The 22,490-nt window shown below is 35.1% G+C and overlaps 3 protein-coding genes across 5 annotated transcripts; 1 reads left to right on the top strand and 2 right to left on the bottom strand.

Annotated features, from left to right (window-relative positions):
- Nucleotides 1-958: 958 nt before the first annotated feature.
- Nucleotides 959-8,587, bottom strand: LOC111303200 (protein tesmin/TSO1-like CXC 5). The gene is made up of 8 exons (XM_022899298.2): nucleotides 7,818-8,587; nucleotides 6,689-6,793; nucleotides 4,855-5,032; nucleotides 4,019-4,378; nucleotides 3,631-3,734; nucleotides 3,459-3,553; nucleotides 2,381-2,800; nucleotides 959-1,777 (listed from the first exon to the last, which is right to left on the bottom strand). Exons 1-8 carry the CDS (start codon nucleotides 8,105-8,107, stop codon nucleotides 1,524-1,526), a joined length of 1,806 nt encoding a protein of 601 aa, XP_022755033.2. The 5' UTR covers nucleotides 8,108-8,587; the 3' UTR covers nucleotides 959-1,523.
- A 714-nt stretch (nucleotides 8,588-9,301) lies between these two features.
- LOC111303201 (uncharacterized) lies at nucleotides 9,302-13,910 on the bottom strand. The gene is made up of 3 exons (XM_022899299.2): nucleotides 13,515-13,910; nucleotides 10,566-10,872; nucleotides 9,302-10,198 (listed from the first exon to the last, which is right to left on the bottom strand). The coding sequence occupies exons 1-3, from the start codon at nucleotides 13,717-13,719 to the stop codon at nucleotides 9,583-9,585; spliced, it is 1,128 nt and encodes a 375-aa protein (XP_022755034.2). The 5' UTR covers nucleotides 13,720-13,910; the 3' UTR covers nucleotides 9,302-9,582.
- A 2,540-nt stretch (nucleotides 13,911-16,450) lies between these two features.
- Nucleotides 16,451-22,060, top strand: LOC111303197 (putative plastidic glucose transporter 2). 3 transcript variants are annotated; one of them, XR_016326701.1, is made up of 15 exons: nucleotides 16,451-16,529; nucleotides 17,202-17,358; nucleotides 17,788-17,899; nucleotides 18,023-18,090; nucleotides 18,192-18,324; nucleotides 18,841-18,940; nucleotides 19,054-19,166; nucleotides 19,244-19,337; nucleotides 19,789-19,942; nucleotides 20,100-20,243; nucleotides 20,334-20,407; nucleotides 20,815-20,903; nucleotides 21,168-21,346; nucleotides 21,480-21,666; nucleotides 21,809-22,060. XR_016326701.1 is itself a non-coding variant. In XM_022899291.2 (15 exons), the coding sequence occupies exons 2-14, from the start codon at nucleotides 17,268-17,270 to the stop codon at nucleotides 21,660-21,662; spliced, it is 1,470 nt and encodes a 489-aa protein (XP_022755026.2). In that variant the 5' UTR covers nucleotides 16,451-16,529; nucleotides 17,202-17,267; the 3' UTR covers nucleotides 21,663-21,666; nucleotides 21,809-22,060. The 3 variants fall into 3 exon arrangements, 2 of the variants coding, with proteins under 2 accessions (XP_022755026.2, XP_089598269.1); XM_022899291.2 differs by having other exon boundaries at nucleotides 21,232-21,346; XM_089742143.1 differs by having other exon boundaries at nucleotides 17,202-17,470; nucleotides 21,232-21,346.
- Nucleotides 22,061-22,490: the final 430 nt, after the last annotated feature.

Below are 22,490 nucleotides of genomic sequence, written 5' to 3'. Positions count from 1 at the left end.
TATTTAATATTAAAAATTTATTCTGTAAAAAATTAAAATACTTTGTCTTAAAAAGTTGATATTAACATTTTATTTTGTAAAAACTTAAAATATTTAATCAGCGATGAATATATTTATTATTTAAAATTTAATTTTTATTAAAATTTTAAATCATTTTGTTGTTGTATTTGTTTTATAATTTGCCGCTGTCTTTTAAAATCACTATTTTTTAACAGGTACAGTGGATACATCGAATTGGTGGGCAGTATGACTATCACACGGGATAGCCGTTCAGCCCTTGTCGCTCACGTAAAGGAGCGGCCATCTCATGTAAAATAGCAGACTTTCGTTCCTATCTTTCTTCATGAATCTTTAATGGCAGAGAAGCCCGTTTTCTATACGAAGAAAATGGAAAATGGAACGATCCGCCATTTCCCATTTCTCAATTTCATCCATATTTGATTTGTCTTTGAAAATGAAAAATTGTTCAAACTCGTTTGCTCAACTTAATATTCCTTCAATTTCAACTTTGACTTACACGTTTCAAACGGAATAGTATATAGTAATAATTCATTTTCTTTTTCTCGACATAAATAAAATATTTGTGTTTTCTCAGAAAATAACAATATCAAGCAACAAACATCAATTTGAAATACCATAATATGATTTTGAGACAATACAATATATATATATATATATATATTATTCTCTTACTAAATTCTGTCATCTTCCCTTTCTCTTTCATCTTGTGAACTATTTATGAAAGTCAAGGTAGAATTCAATTTGGCATACCATAATATGATTTGGAACTATACAATATATATATATATATATTATTCTCTTACTAAATTCTATCATCTTCCCTTTCTCTTTCATCTTGTGAACTATTTATGTAAGTAAAGGTACAATTCAATTTGTCTGTTGAAGAGGAAGAAGGAAAACAGAAAATCAACTAGAGGACCATGCAAGCCATAGTATATATAACAAAGTGTGAAAAAAATTTCATTTCAGAAGAATAATAAACATATAAACAATGAGAACATTAATGGTTGAGGCAACTCCATGGTAAAAAAAAAAAAAATCCCTGAAAAAAAGGAAGGGCAAGTAGCAGCCAATAAAAGAAAACTATTTTCCACAGGTTTTTGACCTTGACTCACCGATTAACTATTAATCAGCTTTCTGTGGGACAGAACCCTAAGCTACATACTCCATGAAGAATTATGAAATTGCTCTTAGTTTTTGCTAAAAATAGGAATAGATTAATGAAACTCCTAGCATCTAAGAACAGAAGATATGATGGTTGATGGCATGTAGCGTATATGGTACCATGCAATTTACACTGGTATGAGCTCAAGCTATTGTTGAGCCAGAAAACTGATAAATATATCAATAATGGGAGAAATTAATCAGAGCTACTGGTCAATTCCAAGAATGATGCCACAATCACCTTGATGTTGCATCAAAGTTGAAGGTGGAGTGAACAGTGGAAAAGTGCAAAGACTTGTGGTATCATACCTTGGGCCAATTGTCAGCGTTTAGGATCTTTACATCTGTTTTTCGGTTTTTGATTTAGCATCGCCATTTTCAAGAAGGGATGGAACTCTAGGGAGATCATTATTAGCAGTGGTGACTGATATAGCAGCCATCTGAGGTGTCTTGACTGTGGGTGGACTGACATTTTTCGTTACTCCATTGGTAATGGATCCTTGTCGATTCCCAGTCTCAGTTTCAGTTCCATTGCTGAGTGGGCCTCTTTGACTACCTGTCTCCGTTCTAGCTAATGATGAACATTGTGTTTCTGTGATTGAAATAGAGCAGCGTTGTCAATTCCCAACAGTTTGTGCATGGAAAAGATAATACACCATAAGATAGACAATATATATATATATATATATATACACATATATATATTGAACACAAAAGCAATTTACTTCAGCATTCGATGATCAAAAGTCTGCACCTAGCCTAGAAACGTATAGCAATTAGATACATATTACCACAAGGAATAAGTAAATCTTAGCTAGCTGATTGCACTGATGCAAACTTTCTCATTCTAGAGAATCCATCAATCATGAACCATGTTTTACATATGCCATCATATAAAATACTATTCCAAAAAATAGCATTAAGTAAACTTATTTCAAATTTCTTTGAAACAAAATGATCTAACTTTCTAAATTCCAATATATCGACTTTATTTTTTTCATACCCCTTTCTTCAGACATCCATAAACTGAATAATGAAAATCGAAAATGTCTGTGGAAATTTTGGTAAACTGGTTCTTTCCTATTTATTAAGGAAGTTAAGTATAGTTTCTTCATTTGAAACTTTCTTTCTCTTTGATGTGCAGAATATAATTAATTGTGAATCAAATTTTCAGAAAAGGGAGAGGGAAACTTGCCCTTTAGTTCTCCGAAAGTGATAAGCCTGTTGAGACAATCTCGGAACTTTGTCAAAACAATTCTTTCCTGCTCTGCATAAATCTCTGTCATGCCCTGTCCATAAGGCAATTGTGAAGATGTGCTGTGGCCGTGGCCCATGATCCCATTAGGAGAAGCAGCTGCCATGAACATTGTATCTTGTTCATCACACATCAATGCCAAAGTTCCTGGAGACATAGGCCTTCCTTTTGGCATATCAGCACCATCTGAGCTGGAATCCTCAGGGCCAACTTTATCAACCTGGTTTGCACTTGAACAATCATCAGCCGTGATTTTCTCAGTATCAGAATCCTTCTGGCTTTGCAGCCTGTCTTGAGTGGTTGATGCAAGGGAAGTTTCTATCTGATCTTCTGCCTGTTTTTCAGTCAAACTTCTCTCATCTGAATGTATACAGAAATTGAAGGAAGACTCGTTAGATGAAAAAGCAGCACATTCATTAACTATTTCCGACTGACTCAAAAATTAATTGCTAAAACAAATTCAAAACTGACATACATGGGATTCTCTTAGCAGCATCAACTGTCCAACTATTCTTTCTTACAAGTACTCACTAAGAGAAGAATGGTCTAAAGTAAAAGAAAATATTTATGGAAACATCAATACCAATATTCAAAACAGTTTTAATGTAGTATTTGTTGACAAAGGAAGTCTCTAACTTTAAATGCTGATATTATGTCTTCATTTGAATCTAAAGTTGTATCATTACTGTATTCATCATGAAGAAAAAAATTTTGTACCATTAATCTTTCTTTATACATGTACAAGCAAAAGATTCAAATAATTAGCACCATGCAAATTTGTTTCTATTAGATAATTATGATAATTAGACTGGAACAGCTAGAGATGAATACAACTGAAAAGCAAGTATAAGTTGATCATCATACATGGTAAAATTCATACTGTTTTCCTATAAATAAGCATAAGTGACCATATGCTTAGTCATGCAAACATATGAATTAACCACTGAAGTATGTCAGGAACTAGACACTACAAGTTTAGACCAGTGATTTGAATTGTTTTATATGCATTTCCATTTACCTGCAAGTGTCTTTGCAGCTTCTCCAGACAGAACAACCAAAACCGAGCAAAGCTCCTTCAAGTCCTGCTTTTGAATGATATCTGCTAACAGAGACCTTCCACCAAAATGCATAAGTTAGTTTTCCTGAACAAGCCAACCACAAATATCTATCCATCAAGACACTCCATTTACCTATATGTGAATTTTGATGGGCCTACTGCAGCAGTTGTACCAACACGAGAAACTGGCATAGAAGACAAGGAAGAGGAGGGTGCAGAAGCTCTGATCTGATTTACCTGATTAACAAATAAAATAAGCAGAAAATTTAAGTTCTAGGAACATAAACTAAAAGCAATGATGAGAAAGCTTTTATAGTAACAAGTGAAGCACAAATCAAATGTTAAGCAGCAGTAGCAAAAGAATGAGAATGGAAAAGTTAAATTCACTAGGTGAGCATGCATTCTTTTCTTTTTAGAACAAAAGAAGTATTAGCTTAATAAAAAGTAAAGTGTAATTGAAATAAGATTCACAAAGTTTCTCCAAAGACAAATGTCAAGAAATATGCATAGCTGATGTTTACCTGTGGAAAGTGTCCAAGCCTGTTAATAGATGGATCCTTGACAGTTGACCCGAAGAACAATTCCTGACCTTTTCTCTTCTTAGATGCTGGAGTGGAAGCATAGCCAGATGACCCAATAGCTCCAGTTATGGCAGCATTTGCTGCCTGCTGAATATATGCCATATTGTTGGCATGGTCACCATGAAATAGAGCCTGTCTCTCTTCACTTCCCTCAAAATTTTTGCAGTCCATGCATTTGCAGTTTTCAGAACAGAGAATGTTGGCTTGGAAACACTCACAGTACTTTTTAAGGCACCCAGATTTCTTACAATGACATCCTTTGTTGTGCTTTCCCAACATTAAAACTTCCCCGGCCTCTTCCTAAAAATAATTCAAAACTAGTCCATATGAGAACACCAATTGCAGCAATCTCTATCAAATCACAAAGACATTCATGCTAAACTTTAAATTTTATGTTTGCTACCAAATGCTCAGCCCAGGCCTTTTTTCCATAAGATAATTTTCCAAGAGTCTAAATAGATAGAATTCAGAAAATAGGATATCAACTGTGTGCTGAAATCAAATGTGTAATCATACATTCAACAGAAGCATATAATTTTAAAGGATTCTGTATGCCCCAACAGGCCCATCAATGAGACAAGGCAACAAAAAATGTGGCCCTAGCTAGGCATGTTAATGGAGCCCTATGAATATTAGTATCTCCTATGATAAAAATTAACTAAAAAATTTTATGGCTTTTTGTTGAATCTGTAATGTGCAAAATCCACAAGATAACTTTGTATTTCATAAATATGAATTAAAATGGAAAAAAAAAAAATCAGGCTTGACTGGCATACCCTGCTATCCCGTGGACCATGTGGACTGCTAGCAATTTTTGGCCTGAATGCATTTGGATTACGCTCCAAAGTTGCTTCAACAGCATCTCTTCTCGCAGCTTCATTCTCAACATTGTTATAACAATTAACACAGTTGCACCCATCACAATATATGCCCGATGCAAAGCACTCACAGTACCTGGTCAAGGCAGTGCATTATTAACTTTCTATATCTTATACCATCAAACGCATTGATTACAATTCACATACAAAAATGGCTTGATCACATTATATGAACAGAAAATTCATACATAAGAATTAATTAGGGAAAAAATAGGACTATCTAAATTGCCAAGGCAAGCTGCCTAGAAGTACCTATAAAAGTCATAACCCTATTTCCATCTATTTCCTCCTATGCACACTTCTCAACAGATGGAACAAGAACTGTGAATCTAATTGGTGTGTTGGAACACATCTATTCATCTGTCATAGAGATCCTAAGCTATAAAATCGATTTAGATACATGTAGTGAAGAGGGTTAAAAAAGGTAGAAGGATAGATTAGCTTAAGGAAATTTTTTAACAGAAGCATTTGTTACTGAAGCATGCCAAGGGTCTTGGCACAAATGGATGGAGAATGAAGTGCATTTTGCTGCAAGTAGTACAGTTCCTCTTATTTCTGCAATTAGTACAGAAGGACATATTCCTACACCTTGCACTAATTGCAGTTTGAGGCTGCTCAGGCCAAACCAACCTAAATGTGGAAAAGGTTTGGAAAGGTGATGCAGAAAAAACTTATAAGCTAGGAAATACCATTTATCAGCCAGAGAAAAGGTGAGATTGGATTCAGCTTAGGCCTTGGGGCTAATGATGCAAAAATTAATGTTTTGAGGCATTTGTAAGAACTATGCATTAACTAATACTGGAACAAAATAGGGAAAAGAGTATTTACTTATTGTTGCTGATTAGTTGTAGTATTCTTTCCATTAAAACATAGATATATACAAAACTACACCAAATAGGAAATACTAAACTTCCATATTTATGGCAAACTATTTCCTTCTATTATCCAACTCAACTTTGCAAGTGTTTCCCCTTAACAGTCTCCAAAATTATTTCACATTTCTTTCCCTAAAAATTTTGGAAGAAGAAAACTATCAAATAAAAGAAGTTTGAGGTAATAGAACAAAAACATCATTAAAGTAGCAAGAAAAGATGGGCACAAAAAACATTCTGAACTTATGGTCACAAGACTAAACAGTCCAAACCTAAACATTTCTAGTTAACTAAAGCTTCTTTAGCCACATAGCCATTATGCAGGTAATGAGTTAATGGATCAATACATACAGATACACACCTCAATATGCCCCAATAAGAAATTTATGATTTCTACAAACCTAAACATATCTAGCTAATTAAAGCTTCTATAGCTGCATAGCCATAAGACACCTCACTTTGCACATGCATGTAAGATTCTGAAAATAAGCTGCATACGAGTATGATCAATCATTTCCCCAATAAGAAATTTATGATTTCTGCAAAATGATACACTTGAAGATACTAGCTACAACATAATAAGTTGATTTTCCCATTTCATGAACAACAAAGCGGCATTTAAGGAAGAAAACCAATTTCTTATCTTGTAAGCAAAACACATTGCATGTCTTATGTATACAAAATCTCTCATGTCATGGCACAAGGAACCCAGTGCAAAGAAGCTTGTAAGAAATATGTCACTAAAGCCAACAGGTAAAATTAGTAACAACCCCTGAAGAAGATATCCAGAGTAGAGTAGCTTTGAATCATGGAAGGAGAATTCATTCGTGCCAAAAGAACGTATAAGTCAATGTACTTACAGTTTCAGACAACGAGAATGTTTACAGTTACACTGCTTCTGCTTCTTTGGTGTACCATCTTTTAGTTCATTTGGTCTCGGTTTTGCTTTTGGGGATTCTGGTTTTCTGAAGCAGCAAGAAATAAAGAAAAAGAATAAAGTTAAGAGTACAGTTAACTAACTTCCATTTTAAAATTTTCAAACAATAACATAATGTACAGTAATCCTACGGTTCGTTAAACCATTAACTTCAAGTTTTGAGAGAACATCTTTCATAAATGCAACAAATATTTGAGAAAATCAGAATTAATAATCACAATAAGTGTTTCATCCGCACTTTAAGATAATCATCACAGACAGAAAGGGAATGGAAAGCAATGCCAAACACATCCTCAGTAAGGGTGTAAAAAATATGAGCATTGTAATAAATAAAACCAAGAACAATAGAAAGATAAAATGATTGCATCCAAATTGACAAAGAGAAAAGTTGAAAGAGAGAACAAGACAAATTTCACCGCAATTATCAGGTAAGGGGAAAAATGACCAAAAACTGTTATGTCCTAGAAACACCCATGAAAAGAAGGACCAATGTTCACATCCTAGGCTACAGCCTATGTTTTAAACAGTAAGGATGCGAAAAAATCAGGAGAGAACCTACGAAGCTATATAAGGTAACTGATAAAGCTTAAACAAAACCAATTCCCAACAAAGCAACTGATTCATACCTTCATTCAAAAACAATATTGAAAAAAGAAAAAAGAAAAAAGAAATTAATTTGAAAGAGAAAACGGATCCAAAAGCATCAAATAACCTCCAAGTGATGAATTCCCAAAAGAAACCCAACTATTCTGTCCTATAATCTGAAGCAAAAATCACCCAACTTTTATAAAATTTTATTTCTTAGTGAAAAAAATTTACCAGAGTTTGATTCAAACATAATTGAAACTAAAGAGTTAATTTTGAAGCATACAAAATAAAATGTCAATCAGGACAAGGAAGACCGTAACCCAGACTTCCTTACCATATACACACTCGAAAAGGCAAGAAAAAAAAAGTTAATTTTTCAACAAAAAAAAAATCCACATAACAAACAACAAAAAAGTAACAAACTAAGAGAAAAAAAATCACAAATTTTGATTGCAAAAACTTACACAACCCTCGACGATGCCGTAGTAACAGGGATTGTCGCCACAACATGAGGCTTTATCTGTTGTTGTTGCTGCTGCTGCTGTTGCTGAGTAACTGCAGCCGCCACAGCGGAAGATGAAGCCACACTCATCCCTTGTGTGGATTGTGGGTGCTCCGGCAAAACTACACCTCCAGAAGAAACCCCGCCAAAACCGGCCGTGAAATCGAGCTGCCTTGCTAGCTTCTTCGCCGGAAAATCCGCCGTATCCGATTGCGCCTTTTTTGGCGGGAATTCACTTTCTCCTTCCCCCATCCAATTCCAACTCCCTTAATTTTTTTAAAAAATCAATCAAATTCCAATCTTTTGCCAATTCCCCCACACAGCCACAGCTGAAAATCCACCAAATAATCTCACAAATTGCCTTAAATCAACTCAAATTCACCCACTTTTAGATCCAAATCCCAATCTAAAATCTCCAAAACCTCAAATAAAAAAAAATCCGCGGTTTCCCCCAAGCTCGAGATTTCCACAAGAAGTGCCAGAAAATGGAGAAGGTTTCGATTCCGATCGAAGCGTCGATAGAGAGAAAAACTGAAGAACTCTAGAGAGAGAAAGAGAAGGCTAGGGTTTTTACAGCAGTGATTTTGTAAAAGAAAGAAGGGAGAGAGAAGCTAAAGTGGGAGGACCTTTTTTATTTTGTTGTTGGTGTTCTTCGTCTCCTTCTTCTTCGGTTCTCCTCCCTCTCTCTTGCTAAGTTTTGAAATTTCAATTTTTTTGTGTTTATTGAATGGTGAGATTCGCGTGGGTTTTGCATCCGACGGTTCATGTTGAAAGAATTAATCTGACGGGTGAAATTCATAGGAGTGATTATGTTGAGTAAGTGACCGTTGGATCTGATTAAACGCAAGGTTTCCACAAAAGCGGTGTTGGTTAAAAGGGCGTGAGGGGAGATTGTAAAGTGAAATTGTGACTAGGGAATGGAAGTGGTTCCCTGTTCTAATTTTGACACGTGGAGGATATATTTAGGGAGATTACTGTATGACCCTTGGGGCGATGGGGATTTTTTGTGTTTTGGCCCATACATAATCAGTGCATGGATAGGATAGGATAGTAAAAAACGAGACTATTTGACTTTGTAAGATTGGGCTCCGTTAAGTAAAAATAAAAAAAAAATTGGCGCTACAAGCGACCAAGATGTTTGCTGACTCGACGTGAAAGGTAAAAACGACTACTAACTAGCAAAAATCAAGAGCCAGGTAAATTCTTGTTTTGAGAAGGGATTTACGAGCGTGGAATAAATGCTTGAATTATATACTAGTACTATTTTCTATTTTGTACCAAAAATAATACAATGTTCATACTTGAATTGTACAGTAGTCAAAAAACTCCATCAATCTACGTTGACGTAGTCAAAGTACAAAGATCGTTGGTTAAAGAGAGGTGATAGTATTTGTTATAATGACTTAGGCAACCAAGTCAAATTGAAATGTCTGGTTTGGGTAAGAGTAAGACAGAAAGCACAGCCTCCAATCTCTTCCACTTGAAGAAGAACAACACTACACAAAACAGAAATTTCTTCTCTCAAGTCTACAAGCACAATACTGAAGAACGAGACGCAAAAGAGAATGAATTTAACGGTCAAACTCTCACAGATTTACCAAATGTTTCGGAGGAAAGGGAATCATAAGCAAAGCGCTGAGAATTAAGCCTACATGTCCTCTCAACACTTCCCTCAATTTACAAGAAACACAAGTTCCATGTAACCAATATTAAAAATTCTACTCTGGCTAATATGCATCTCCCATTCTGTCTCGTACCACACCACGTCGATCATCTCGTCCTCGTTCCAAGTACATATCTCGACGATATTCTTTTGGTGGAGGTGCAACCCTGATTGGTGATCTGCTCCTCTCTCTCATATCACGCGGCCATCTGCCTCGGGGAGGAAGCTGTGAAGGAGGAGGTGGAGGTGGAGATGGTGGTCGCCTCTCGTACCCTTTCCTTTCATTGAAGAAGTTATCCCTTCCACGATCTCTATGTCCCCAATCCAGTGGCATTGGCCTGACAAATCTACTCCTCCCCCTGTAGTCATCGTCTAGATAATCCAGTCGATCTCTACGCATGCTATGATCAGAAAACCTGCCTTCATGCCTGGAAGGTGGTGGACCACCAGCTCCAAAGTCTCTGGGGCCATCCCTAGCCCAACCACGAGGAGGAGATCTAAAGCCATTCATATTTCGGCCAGGCGGAGAGAGATCTATGGGAGAGCCAGGAAAGCGCCTGGGAGGAGCATGCAAAGGTGGCGGACCAGGGTAGCCTCCACGAGGACTTCCCACTGGTGCATAGCGAAATCTCCTGCAGTTGTTACAGTACTCTCTCCTTGCAAAGTTTAAGTTTCCACATCTGACACATGGTGAGGTATAAAATAAAATGTGATGCCAAGTGCTTCAAACTTGCAAATAAAAAAGAAAAGGCAACAAACAGAAAATAGAATTGGTCATCTATTAAAAAAATGGTCATCTGTGCTAGGAAAGCAGGATGAAACTTAAAACAGTCAAGATTTATAACTCTTTCTTATTAAAATACAACTCATTAATACAAATAAAATTACACAATCTAGGTTTGGTTAGAATTTCAAGGAGTGCCTCAACTGATAAAAAAAAAAAAAAAAGGAGATAAAGCATCAAAAAACTGCAAAGCAAGCAGCATAAAATATTAAAAAAGAGGAAGACTAGAAACAAAATTCACATCATGAAGGTTATAAGCTTACAAAGGATCAGGACATATCCAGTCTCCTTCCCTAGGGCGCACATTAGGATTATTTCTAGTCATGCCTTCACCTCTGAAAGGTCCAGGACCATATCCAGTCCCATCAAAACCTCTGCTACTGTGTTGCCTGCCACCACCTGGTCCTCGACTATATGGAGGTGAAGAGTCTCGATATCTGCCAGGATCCCTTCCGTTACCAAAATCACGACTTCTTGGAGGGCCACCTGAGCGATCAAAATTGGAACCATAACGGTGATCTGCATCCCTACGACGAACAGGAGGACTAGAACCTGCACGAATTCTAAATCCTGGAAAAAAAAAGCCAATAATGCCTATAGATAATCAAAATCCAACTAAATAAGGGGAATATTATGGAATATGATGTATTTATGGTGTCAGAAGACTTATGGCCAATCAAATGTCTTCGGAAAAATAAAGTTTCCAAGGATGGTTACCACCAGTCAAGATCTTCCTTATCATGAGTACAGAAAGAAAAATCCAGAATAGAAGGGAATACTTGTTTCAAATGATAACTATCCTTGTCACTTTCAATCACAGCATTTTACCAGTATACAATGCAGGGCCAATGAGCATGTCAAAACCAAGAGTATCACCAGTACCCAACATACATTACAACAGCTCACAGTCCTCAGGAAGAAAAGTGGTCGAGTCCTAGAATCAAGCGCCTTGTCTATCTTGTAAACCTTACACGCTTAAAGATGGATTTTCAACCTAATATCTGAACTATCAACCCAAAATCATAAATCTGGAGCAACCACATTTGATACAGCAGAGGTAGAAAGTAGGAAAAGAACAGCATCCACATCTGCAGCATGCAGACGATAAAATTTACATATACCTAATACATGATAGTCCAACATAAAAACCATTAACCAACAGAACTTACACCTAAAACCTTCATCCAAATTACCTTGAAAAAGAGCAGAAATCTGAGCAACAAAGCAAAACTAAAGGGTGTAAACCACCAAAGAATATCCACCCATGTGGAAATAGAAAATTAAACAGTAAGTCAACAGCCATCAGACTTTATGCTCTTCCGAATAGCTCATCTCAGCGCACTGTTTGAAAAGGTTCCACCTTTGAAACTACGAATTACCACCCAAACCCGAATTCACTATCCCTATACCAACTTGGTGGGTAGAAAGTAGAAACCAGCAGGGCTTCTTCCATCCCCAAAGGAGCAATGCATCAGTCACTGACCACTTTTGCTAAATTCTTATACATCCAGTAACTTTGTCCACCAGCTTAACTACTCCATTAAACACAAAATTATACAGAAACACACAAGATGCCTCAATATAGAATATATGACATGAAGGATATCCCACAATATCCCATTCACCTGGAAAAGAATACAACTAAAAGCCACAAAAAAGTATTATTCTAAAGCCATCTAACCTAAACCAGTTCACCCTCCCAGAGGAAAAAGAAAAATAAAAGAAACTAAAAGCCACAAGAAAACCAAGTAAAATCTCACCCCAAGAGTTCCATTATCAATTACCAGATACTCCATTATTGAGCACTTCCATAAATTAACAAAACCAACAAAAGTCCAGGAGAGACAGAGCTCCACTCCCGCCAACAAAATTAGTTATCATGTCCCAACTCTGTCTTCCATTAATATATACCCCGAAGCCCTCAACCACACTAGTTTGTCCAGCCTATAGACTAACCTTACCATTGAGCAGACCCAAAACTGGCCATTATAAACCATTTGATGCTGTCAGTATTCCATCTCCCAGATCATGCTTTGCAACTATCTTGAAACACATAACCACAAACCTCTTAAATTGGCATTAAAATTAGCATTTCAAATTAGATATGACACTCTACTGAACCCAACCCAAAGTCACTATCTTCAAATTCTTGCTCAATTATAACAGCTTCAAAACCAAGATGCAATAACTTGTCTTAAGTGATCAGCACCACAAGTTCATTCATCATACCCAACACATATAGATGGCATTTGGCACAAAACGTTAACCTCTTAATACAAAAAAACAATTAACCCAACAATGATCCAAGATTGCATTCACACCAACATGCCTTCGTCAAGACCCAAGTTCTTGCAGGCAACATTCACAGCTGTAACACACAACAGCAAAATTCATTCGCAACTCGAAACTCCATAAGGGTGTTAGATCCACATGCTTGACATGCAACATAAGGAAGAGATAACAGGTTGTACAAACCCAATTGTTATGTAACATATACATAGTCATTGAACAAAATCATTGAACTATAATAGTCATGAAATAATGTTACAAATCTCACTTGGCAATAATATAAACAATCAAGCATTTAAACAAAGGCTACAAGACTCTATATATGCTTCTACCAGATGCAGATACGTCAGGTAGAATTATGGTAAGAGGAATAGCGAAACAACACAAACATGACAGGTTACATGACATTGCAATATAAACATAAACAAGGCCCCTTTTATAACCTATTTTTCATTTCATAAAAATTACAAAATACACTGCCATTAGGTTGTTTACCTCGCAGCTGAGTTTCCTCTCTCGAGAACATAAATTATCTTCTTGTTACGCGCCCCAAAATTCACTTAGTAACCTATTAATCGTCTACTAACTCCTCAATAACACAAATCGAGTACAAATCTACTGTAATTGCAAATTGGCATTCAATTAAAAGTCACTGAAGTTCACCAATGCCTTCTATAAAGCTCCAATCTCAATCACACAGAACATCGCCCATTTCACTTTTGGTTTCAAATCCTACTTCGATCTAGGGTTTAAACTCTCAAATCACATGATTCAGTTTACTTTCAATTAAAACAATGTCGCAAAAGTAATTTGAACTCCAAAATATCAGTAGATTAATAAAACACCAAAGCAAAATTTTAAAAAGTATATTTATTAACAATTTAACAGACGAAAAGAATAAAATGGAATAAAGAAAAACGAACCAGGTTCATCGTTGTGTCGATCAGAGCGAGAATAAGGAGGCGGCTCACGGCGGACCTCTCCAGGCTCGTAATCGCTACCACCGCCACGGCCGCCTGCTCCTCCTCCACCACCATCAGCTCCGTCGCTGGCCGAAGGCCGCACAACGAGGCTGCTAAGGAGTGGCTGGTGATTCGAGGTCCCTTGGTCCTTGTCTCTAGACCCCATCTCTCTCTCTCTCTCTCTCTCTCTCTCTCTCTCTCTCTCTCTCTCTCTCTCTCTCTCTATTTTTCCTCCCCTTCGTATGAGAACGTTTGTCTGACACCCGATCCCAGAGATTTTGGATACTATCGTGTGGCCGTGTGGGTGGCGTATACAAACCCTAGCACACGTATTTGATTTTTCTGCCGTGGAATTACATGAGAAGCCAGAGCCTTTTCCCGTTTTGCAAAAGGATTTCCGGAAAGTTCGTTTGGCCCCCCAGCCCCCAATATTTCTATTTGTTTCGAAATAGAACCCGATGCTTCTTAATTTTGTACTTTATCCCTCAAGTTTTAATATTCATTACAAATAATTCCTGTTAAATTACAAAACATTGAAATTTTCATCAAATTCTCAACTGTTTTCTACTAGCATCTTCTTAAATTATATAATTACATTTGTTGTCTCTGTGTATATTGTCTTCATGACATATACATACTTATAATCCCATTAATTATACATACTTACATTTGCATAGGTATTATTTATAATTGTTTGTGTTGCTTCCTCAGATAAATAAAACTTATCCAAAATAATAACCTCATTAATTATGGATAATATTTATTTAAATATACATATACTAAATAAAAAGTTAATTAATTAAGTTGACATCAGTCCATTAAACTATAAAATAAAAAATTGATTATGAAACCTAATTATTGAATCAACAATTTTTTATTCTTACTCATTTTAATTATTCCTATCAAACAAAGTTTAAATTTCATCTATTTATTCTCTTGTAGCCCTATTTTATATTTACAAATCTCAACTAAAGATTTGTTTGAAAATTGAAATCAAGATGAATTACTTCCATTTTAGCTTAATAAACAGCCAATCTAGCTCTTTTTATCATATTTTTAAATGGATGTTTTATTCAACAATCTTCTTTTGTAATGAATTTTTTTTTATTAGAAATTTCAACAAATAATTAAAACATATATGAATTTTTGATTGATTTGATATGTTAGATCAATTTAACATATATAATATCACTTTAGCTCACACACATCATCAATATACCTTACAAACTTTCTATAAATAAGGTTATCCAAGAATTATCTAATCATTTTACTTTCTTTTATTTTTTATTTATTTTACTTTCATTATAATCTCCTATAACCAACATTTAACTTAAAATGTCGGAATGTAAACATAAAAAAATATTTTTTTATCTATATCTTTAATTACTCTCTTTTTTTTCTTGTGATTTCAAAATTTATACTTTTCGACTCTCACAAATAATAATTATATAAAAAAAGCTATTTAAATATTGAAATAATATAAATGCAAGGGAATTTATAGTTTCCATTTTTTAATATCTTAAATCAAATAATTCAAAATTTTTAGATTCCATCCATTACATTTTTTTGTCTGAGTTGGTTCAAATAAAATTATAAATAATACAATTTTTTATTAGCTAATATTATTACTCTTTTGAATTGGTAACTTTTATGATAGTTCTATGAATAAAACATCTTTTGAATTGGGCAAAAAAATATTATTACTCTTTCAAATAAAACAATAGTCTAAAATTTTAAGCCCCAACGTGTAATTCTTTTCGTTAAATCAAGATGGGAATGCCAATCCAGTAAAAAACTATACAAATCTATTACACAAGTTCAGAAAAGGTAAAATTTGCCACAATCTTAATTTTAGGGAATTTAGCCTAGAATGCTGCTAAATGTATCTTCATTATTTTCTTTATATTTTAATTTTTTTAAAAGTTTTTTATAAATAAAATTATTTAATTACCTTTTTCTTTAATTTTATTACTTTTCAAAAATAAAATTTTAGAAAATCAAGAAATGAATTTTCAAAAAGTTATAAATATTTTCGAAAATTAATTTTCAAAAAGTTATAAATTTTTTTTGAAATTTTGAATTTTCACAAATTCATTTTTAAAAATTTATATAATTTTTGAGAAATGAATTGTTTTTGAAAATGAATTTTCGAAAAAATTTATAAATTTATAAATTTCATTTATGGAAATTTATGTGAAAAAATAATAATTAAATAATTTTATTTAAAAAAAAAAGGTTGAGATGCTAAAAAAAAATTGGGGAATATTTAGCAGATTCTTTAACCTATTTACTCCACAGACCACTCCGTGGACGTGGAGTGGCAAGCGTCGTAATTTAACGAATTTCCAAGGTGCTATAAAAAGGATAAAACTATCTTACCTTACGTAACGACGACACTCCACAGACCAAAATTCTCGGAATAATTCAAAATTTCTTTCTGTTGCCACCTGTCCTTCCTACGACCATGAAAATTCCCCATATGTGAAATGACTCAATTATCCCCATCAATCATTTCCTTCAACCAACCTATCACCTTCCATAAGGACAGGTGTCCACCAGAAAAAACAAAAAACAACTGTAACGACAAATCAAACCCCTCTTTTTCTCGTACACGACTGACAGTGAGATCATAAATAACCTTTTTTTTTTAGTTAATAAATTTTAATTAATTTTAATTAAATTAAAAAAGCGTAGCGTATTGGTAAATTTGTCTCTTTCTTACCCTTTAGAAAAAAGTTAAAACTGGCATTTGCTCTGTTTCCTTGCAGGTTGCAGCTGTATTTAAGAAAACCATCTCTCCCCTGTTCCCACTCCTCATAAACCACCTTCCCCGGTAACCACACTTTTTTTTTTTCATTTTTATTTACTTATAAATAACTCGAGAGCTTTCACTTTGTAGCGAAATTTCGTTACATGAAGTGAAAGTGTCACCGAAATTCTTTCACACGCCAGATCTATCAAATCATCTTAAGCAAGGTGAATTTAATTTTAACTTTTTTCGATCGAATATTAGCTTGTTTATCCTTAATCATCGTTTGTGCTTTTTTGAATGATCATTTCTTTGTATGATTTCTGCTGTGATTTGATCATTTTTCTTTTAAAGTCATCTGGTTTGGTTTGGTTGATGGACGTGATTTCGTTTAATTTCGTAGATTTAGTTTGGTTCACTTTTTAGATCCTCTATTTTTCCTTTTAGTTCTGTTTGGTTGTTAAGAAAATAAAGGAAAAGAGAAAATGAAATGACTGTGAACTGTAAGGATAGAAGGTAGCTTGATTTTTAAGTTTTTAGTATCAATCTAAATTTCTGGTGTCAAATTCATGAAAATCGGAGTAAGATAGTTGTGTTATTATGATGACAATAGAGGATCTTTTGCTTTCTATTTACGCTAAGTCTCTAAGTGCAATCTAAACAGTTATCTTTCAGATGAATCTTTGGTATGACGGTAGATTATATGATTCCTTGGGAGATCTCCTTTAACTTGTTTTGAATGTTGGAAATTAGCATGGATTACAATCTGTTTAACTTTTATAATAAGTTTTAATGCAAGCAAATGAACAAAGCTTTTTATGTTAAGTGATTTTTTATGAATGACGGATATGATATTTTGATGTTAAATGCTAATTTATGTGCGACATCTAATGTGACAGTACGGTCCTTCAAAAAAGCGCAAAATTGAGTTATTTGAAGGCCAGAGCTGGCTGCTCTAGTTTGGCATGTGGGCACATCAACGCGATGCATTCTCTATGTACAAGAGGACGCCATCTAGAGATCATTCAGCTGTAATGGATATAGAAGAGAATTCAGGTAAATTTTATCTATTGACCAGCTGAGGGTTTCTGCACAGCCATGGTTGTGGAGTTGATAGACCCAGAAGCAACAAACTTCAGTTCCCTTTAATTGCCTGAAGCGCTCACCGGTATTGTCCCCCTGAGATGGGTCTTTTTGAATTTTGTATGCAGAAAATTTTTAACCAATGGCAGTATTTTGGAATTTGTTTTTCTTCTTTTCCTGCACTACGTTTTTCTGTTGCAGACTTATTTGGCTCTCTTTGTAATTGACCCTTCAGAAATTTGCGTTTGGTTATACATGATGTAAAAAACAGATTAAAAAATTGTAGTTGTTTTAGGATATCTAAATAATTTCTGGGAAAATTAGCACTGTTGCTTGAATTAATTCTTTTAAATCATTGTTATTTAAGAACAATTTTGTACTTAAACTATTGCTTTTGTTTAGTTCTCTCACAGAACAGCATGGACGTGGAAACTACAAATCCGTCATGGTGGCTTTCTTTCCCGCATGTTGTAGTGGCAACCATATCTTCCTTCCTATTTGGCTACCACCTTGGGTCCGTTTGTGTGCTATCTTAAACTGTCATCTTTGTATTTTCCTTATTTTCTTGTTATTCGTCATGATAATTCTCATAACAAGAATAGATGTTTATGGTTTGCATGTTGGCCATTCTATACAGGGTAGTTAATGAACCGCTTGAAAGCATCTCTTTAGATTTAGGTTTCAGTGGGAATACTCTGGCTGAAGGTGACATTTTTTCCCAATCCTTTTTCCTTTTTCTTTCTGACTTTTGCATCGATAGTCTAGACCTCTAACATGATAGCTTTATTATGAAATGTTAAATATAGGTATGGTGGTGAGTACATGTTTGGGTGGTGCTCTTATTGGATCTTTGTTCAGTGGTTGGATTGCTGATAGTGTTGGGCGTCGTAGGGCATTTCAATTGTGTGCTCTACCTATGATTATTGGTGCTTCTACAAGGTAATATGCAATGCTAATCAAATGCTTGTAATAAATAATTTTCATTCTATGCTCTTTATTTTATTTCCCAACGCTGCTTATAATAGCTCGTGATTTAGTTATAAGGCCCTCCCCTTTTTAATATATTTGTTTAACTTTGATGAATTAAATTTTACTTTTATATATTCAAGGAAGATGGATTAGATATACATTTTATAACCTTGAGAAAAACTTATGTCTGACTTCAACTCTGCTATCTCGGATGAAGTAAGAATAGATAGGACCTTGATTGATAGATGTTACAACAACTATTATTTTTTCTATACCTGCAATATCTTTTTATTCTTACATCCTTAGTTGTGTAGAGGTATGTATTTAACTAATTAATATATGTGTTATATGGAGTATTTTCTTATTGTCCTTCAAAACTTTGGTTTACTTGCTCTATTCCTCACTTCTTTCTCTTCTTTCTGTTTCACTTCATAAAGTCTGAATTTATAAGGTTTAGGACTCTGACAAACAAAAATTTCATTTTAGTGCAACAACGAAAAGTTTGGCGGGTATGCTCATTGGAAGGTTCTTAGTTGGGACAGGAATGGGGCTCGGTCCACCTGTTGCTGCTCTTTATGTGACAGAGGTATTGATACTGCTAATTTTATTTTGCATTAATTATTGACTTAGATAGCACTCTCTCTTTTGTGCATGAACATAAACTGTTGTTTTGTTGTTTTTTGTACTATATCTGTGTAGGTCTCCCCTGCTTCTGTAAGGGGAACTTATGGAAGCTTCATCCAGATTGCAACATGTCTGGGACTTATGGGGGCTCTATTTATTGGAATCCCTGTCAAAGAAATTGCTGGCTGGTATGAATCATGCTTTAGGTATCACAATATCTGCAAATCATATGTTGTTTTTCGGACTTATTGCATAATTTGCTCAGGTGGCGCATTTGTTTTTGGGTCTCCACAATTCCTGCTGGATTACTAGCATTTGCCATGATGTTTTGTGCTGAGAGTCCTCATTGGTTATACAAGGTTTGCTCTCTGATTTGCATGAGCTGCAATTGCAAAATTATTTTCCATGTTAATCTTAGTAGCACTATATGACTATTTAATCAAAGCCTTGGATATTAATTCTTATAATTTTTCCCTTTTGTGGTACTGTAATCAGTAATCATCTGATTTTATGTCTAAATATAAATTGTTTCCATGTCCTTCTCTATGTGTATATGTGCTGCTTCCTCACTTTTATGCATGCAATTCATCGATTAGAATCACGATCAACTTTTACTAGATCCCTTTCTCTCAAGCTATTTTATTCTTTTAACTTTTTCCACATAAAACTGCACCATTCTTCTGTTGAAAATTTTCCAAGATGTGCTTACCCCCTGTAGCATGTGACCAAATTAGATAAAAGCAAATTTTCAGTGCTATTAAAGCTTATGTTGAAGTAAAATGATTACGTTATCTTCGTGGTGTCACACAGAAAGGAAGAAGTGCTGAAGCTGAAATTGAGTTTGAGAGGCTTTTAGGTGGATCACATGTCAAATATGCCATGGTAGAGTTACCTAAATTGGACAGGGGGGATGAAGCAGACACTGTGAGACTCTCAGAATTGCTCTATGGCCGTCATTTTAGAGGTAGATATTACCATTTCTTGCTATGATTGTAAAAAGGCTTTCAGAGTACTTTTTTGGTGTCTAAAGTTGCTTTCGCTGCTGCCGCCACCACTGTCGCTTCCTGTTCTGCTTTGCTTCTTTCGTTTTGGGCTTTGTTATTCATGTTCTTCTTTTGCAGTTGTTTATATTGGGTCAACCCTATTTGCTTTACAACAGCTATCTGGTATAAATGCTGTATTTTATTTCTCTTCATCTGTATTTAAAAGTGCGGGAGTACCGTCGGACATTGCGAATGTGTTCGTTGGAGTTGCAAATTTATCAGGTATACCATTATTCCTTGATAGCTTTCTTGCCCTCATTTTATTCTGGTATTTTGCCTAGTCCATTTATGCTGATTTTCCCTTCATGATAGGATCTATCATTGCAATGCTTTTAATGGATAAACTTGGAAGAAAGGTGCTTCTTCTGTGGAGCTTCTTTGGCATGGTAAATAGCAGTCTCACTTATTTTCTCATGGAAGCCTTTTCATGTATTATTAGTATTATAGGAGAGCTATATGACGTGCATCTATAGAAATGAAGAAAAGAAAGGCATATCGTTTGCCCATGCTTGTTAGAATTTACGTCCCTTAATGCTTTACACATGTGTTTTGTCCTGGGCTAAATTATTCCATGCATCTCTTGTTTGAAAGGAAATGAAAATGATTTTTTTTAGTGAAAGAAGCTAATATATCATTCATAGCAAGGAAGTTGGAAGTACGGTTTTTAATTACACTGCTGCTACCATATTATGCATGACTCAGCTAAAAGCAAATGTTAATTCTCTTTTTCTAAATGAAAGAATGAAAACTGATTTTAGATATTGGATTTTATTTGTGCATTTGATTTACTCAGACTATATCAATGGTTCTTCAAGTAGCTGCGGCGAACACTTATGCATTAGGCTCTGCATCTTTATACCTATCAGTCGGTGGCATGCTAATGTAAGTGTTGCTTTAATTTACTTGCTTTTTAAAATCTCTAAACACCAAAGTTTTATATGGCTTGGCAGAAAGTATTCAAAATTTGTGGAAGTCATAGTTGGAAATCTTGGTTGTAAGTTCAATGTGTTTGGGTCCTCCGACCTGAGTCCCTGACTGACCTTGACCAATGGAATAAGCAACCACTCATAAGTGGAAGTGATGTCCTGCAAATGATGAAAAGATTATCAAATATATCTAAAATTTAGTCTTTTTACATCCATTCAGCATAAACCATGAGGCAGAGAGAGATAATTTCAGGATATGGCCTCTAATTTCGAACACCGTGCAGGTTTGTCCTAACATTTGCACTAGGAGCTGGTCCTGTTCCAGGTCTCCTTCTAACAGAAATTTTCCCTAGTCGAATTAGGGCAAAAGCTATGGCATTCTGTATGTCAGTACACTGGGTAATTTTCTTTTTTCCTTATTGGTTGTTTGCTTCTCTTTTTCCAAGCATGAACTTGTATCCTTGTGATTGTGACAGATTCTTGCTTCTATCTTCTGATGGTTTTTCTTGGTTGCTTTTGCATCACTTTCCAGGTAATCAATTTCTTTGTTGGCTTGCTCTTCCTGCGTTTGCTGGAGCTGCTTGGGCCACAACTCTTATACTCGATATTCGCAAGCGTTTGCATGATGGCTGTGGTCTTTGTTAAAAAGAACGTAATGGAGACCAAAGGCAAATCTCTTCAAGAAATCGAGATTGCTCTTCTCCCACAGGAATAGTGAGGTATATTTTCTTCCAAAATTTTTTTTCTTTGCTATTCAATCATTGATGTTACTAAAATAAAAAGCAACCAAAGAATAACCACTTGACATGAACAAATGTCGAATGAAATCATTCTGACTTAGTGGAATGAATTTATATGCAGGGCAAACATAATTCGAAGGGCGTAAGTTTTGAATTAACAATAGTTTTGATGCAACCAAATTTGGTACGCAGATGGGTTTTCGACATGAAGTAGTAATAGTTATGAATCCCTCCTTAATTCATTCGTGCCAAGAATATGACATTGCTATAATGTTGTAGTCAGAGCCATGTATTCCGGCCACAAATGATATGTAACAAAAATTTGTATGAAATCGTTATGGTTGAAATTGTTTCGCTTGATTCTGAGGTAAAATTGCATATCTTCCATTGGGTATTCCGTTTGAGCGTGCTAACATAGAGTTGACATACTAGATTTTAAGATGTCAAAGCAAACCCTTGTATACTTATAGCCAGTAATTTGGAAATCCCAAGAAGTTGCTTCAGATTATCAGAATTCTCAAATCAGTTTCAATTTTTAAATCTAATGACAAACAAAAGACAGCAGGAAATCCCCCCCACCCCCCAACGTGAAGAAAAGTTCAGGGCACGACGAGAGTTGCCCCCCAAAAGGCAGGATTTCCGACGATACGAACCGGTTATTTTCATATTCCTACATTCAATCACCGAAGTGCTTCTGAGTGCTACGTCCTTCATGTTACTTTAAACAAGTACATTGGTTCATCGCCATATAATGCTTACATGGCATTGACCATGACAGCATTAACTAGAAAGATGGATTTTTA

Source organism: Durio zibethinus, chromosome 13 (assembly GCF_047325235.1).
Source record: "Durio zibethinus cultivar Kanyao isolate XHJ-2024 chromosome 13, ASM4732523v1, whole genome shotgun sequence".
Classification (NCBI taxonomy): domain Eukaryota; kingdom Viridiplantae; phylum Streptophyta; class Magnoliopsida; order Malvales; family Malvaceae; genus Durio; species Durio zibethinus.
The sequence above is the reverse complement of the archived record's forward strand: the minus strand, read 5'-3'. Positions and strand labels throughout refer to the sequence as shown.

Bases quoted from the DNA above. Each gene is read 5' to 3' on its own strand.
- LOC111303200 (XM_022899298.2), bottom strand. From the start codon at position 8,107: ATGGGGGAAGGAGAAAGTGAATTCCCGCCAAAAAAGGCGCAATCGGAT. The intron at 4,379-4,854 runs GTATGCCAGTCA...AATTATTTTTAG, and splicing joins ATGGTCCACGGGATAGCAGG to GAAGAGGCCGGGGAAGTTTT. The intron at 2,801-3,458 runs GTAAATGGAAAT...GTATACATTCAG, and splicing joins AGCTGCAAAGACACTTGCAG to ATGAGAGAAGTTTGACTGAA.
- LOC111303201 (XM_022899299.2), bottom strand. From the start codon at position 13,719: ATGGGGTCTAGAGACAAGGACCAAGGGACCTCGAATCACCAGCCACTC. The intron at 10,873-13,514 runs GTTCGTTTTTCT...TTTTTTTTCCAG, and splicing joins TCGACACAACGATGAACCTG to GATTTAGAATTCGTGCAGGT. The intron at 10,199-10,565 runs GTAAGCTTATAA...ACCATGTGTCAG, and splicing joins TGGATATGTCCTGATCCTTT to ATGTGGAAACTTAAACTTTG.
- LOC111303197 (XM_022899291.2), top strand. From the start codon at position 17,268: ATGTGGGCACATCAACGCGATGCATTCTCTATGTACAAGAGGACGCCA. The intron at 18,941-19,053 runs GTATTGATACTG...ATATCTGTGTAG, and splicing joins CTGCTCTTTATGTGACAGAG to GTCTCCCCTGCTTCTGTAAG. The intron at 20,244-20,333 runs GTATACCATTAT...CCTTCATGATAG, and splicing joins TGGAGTTGCAAATTTATCAG to GATCTATCATTGCAATGCTT.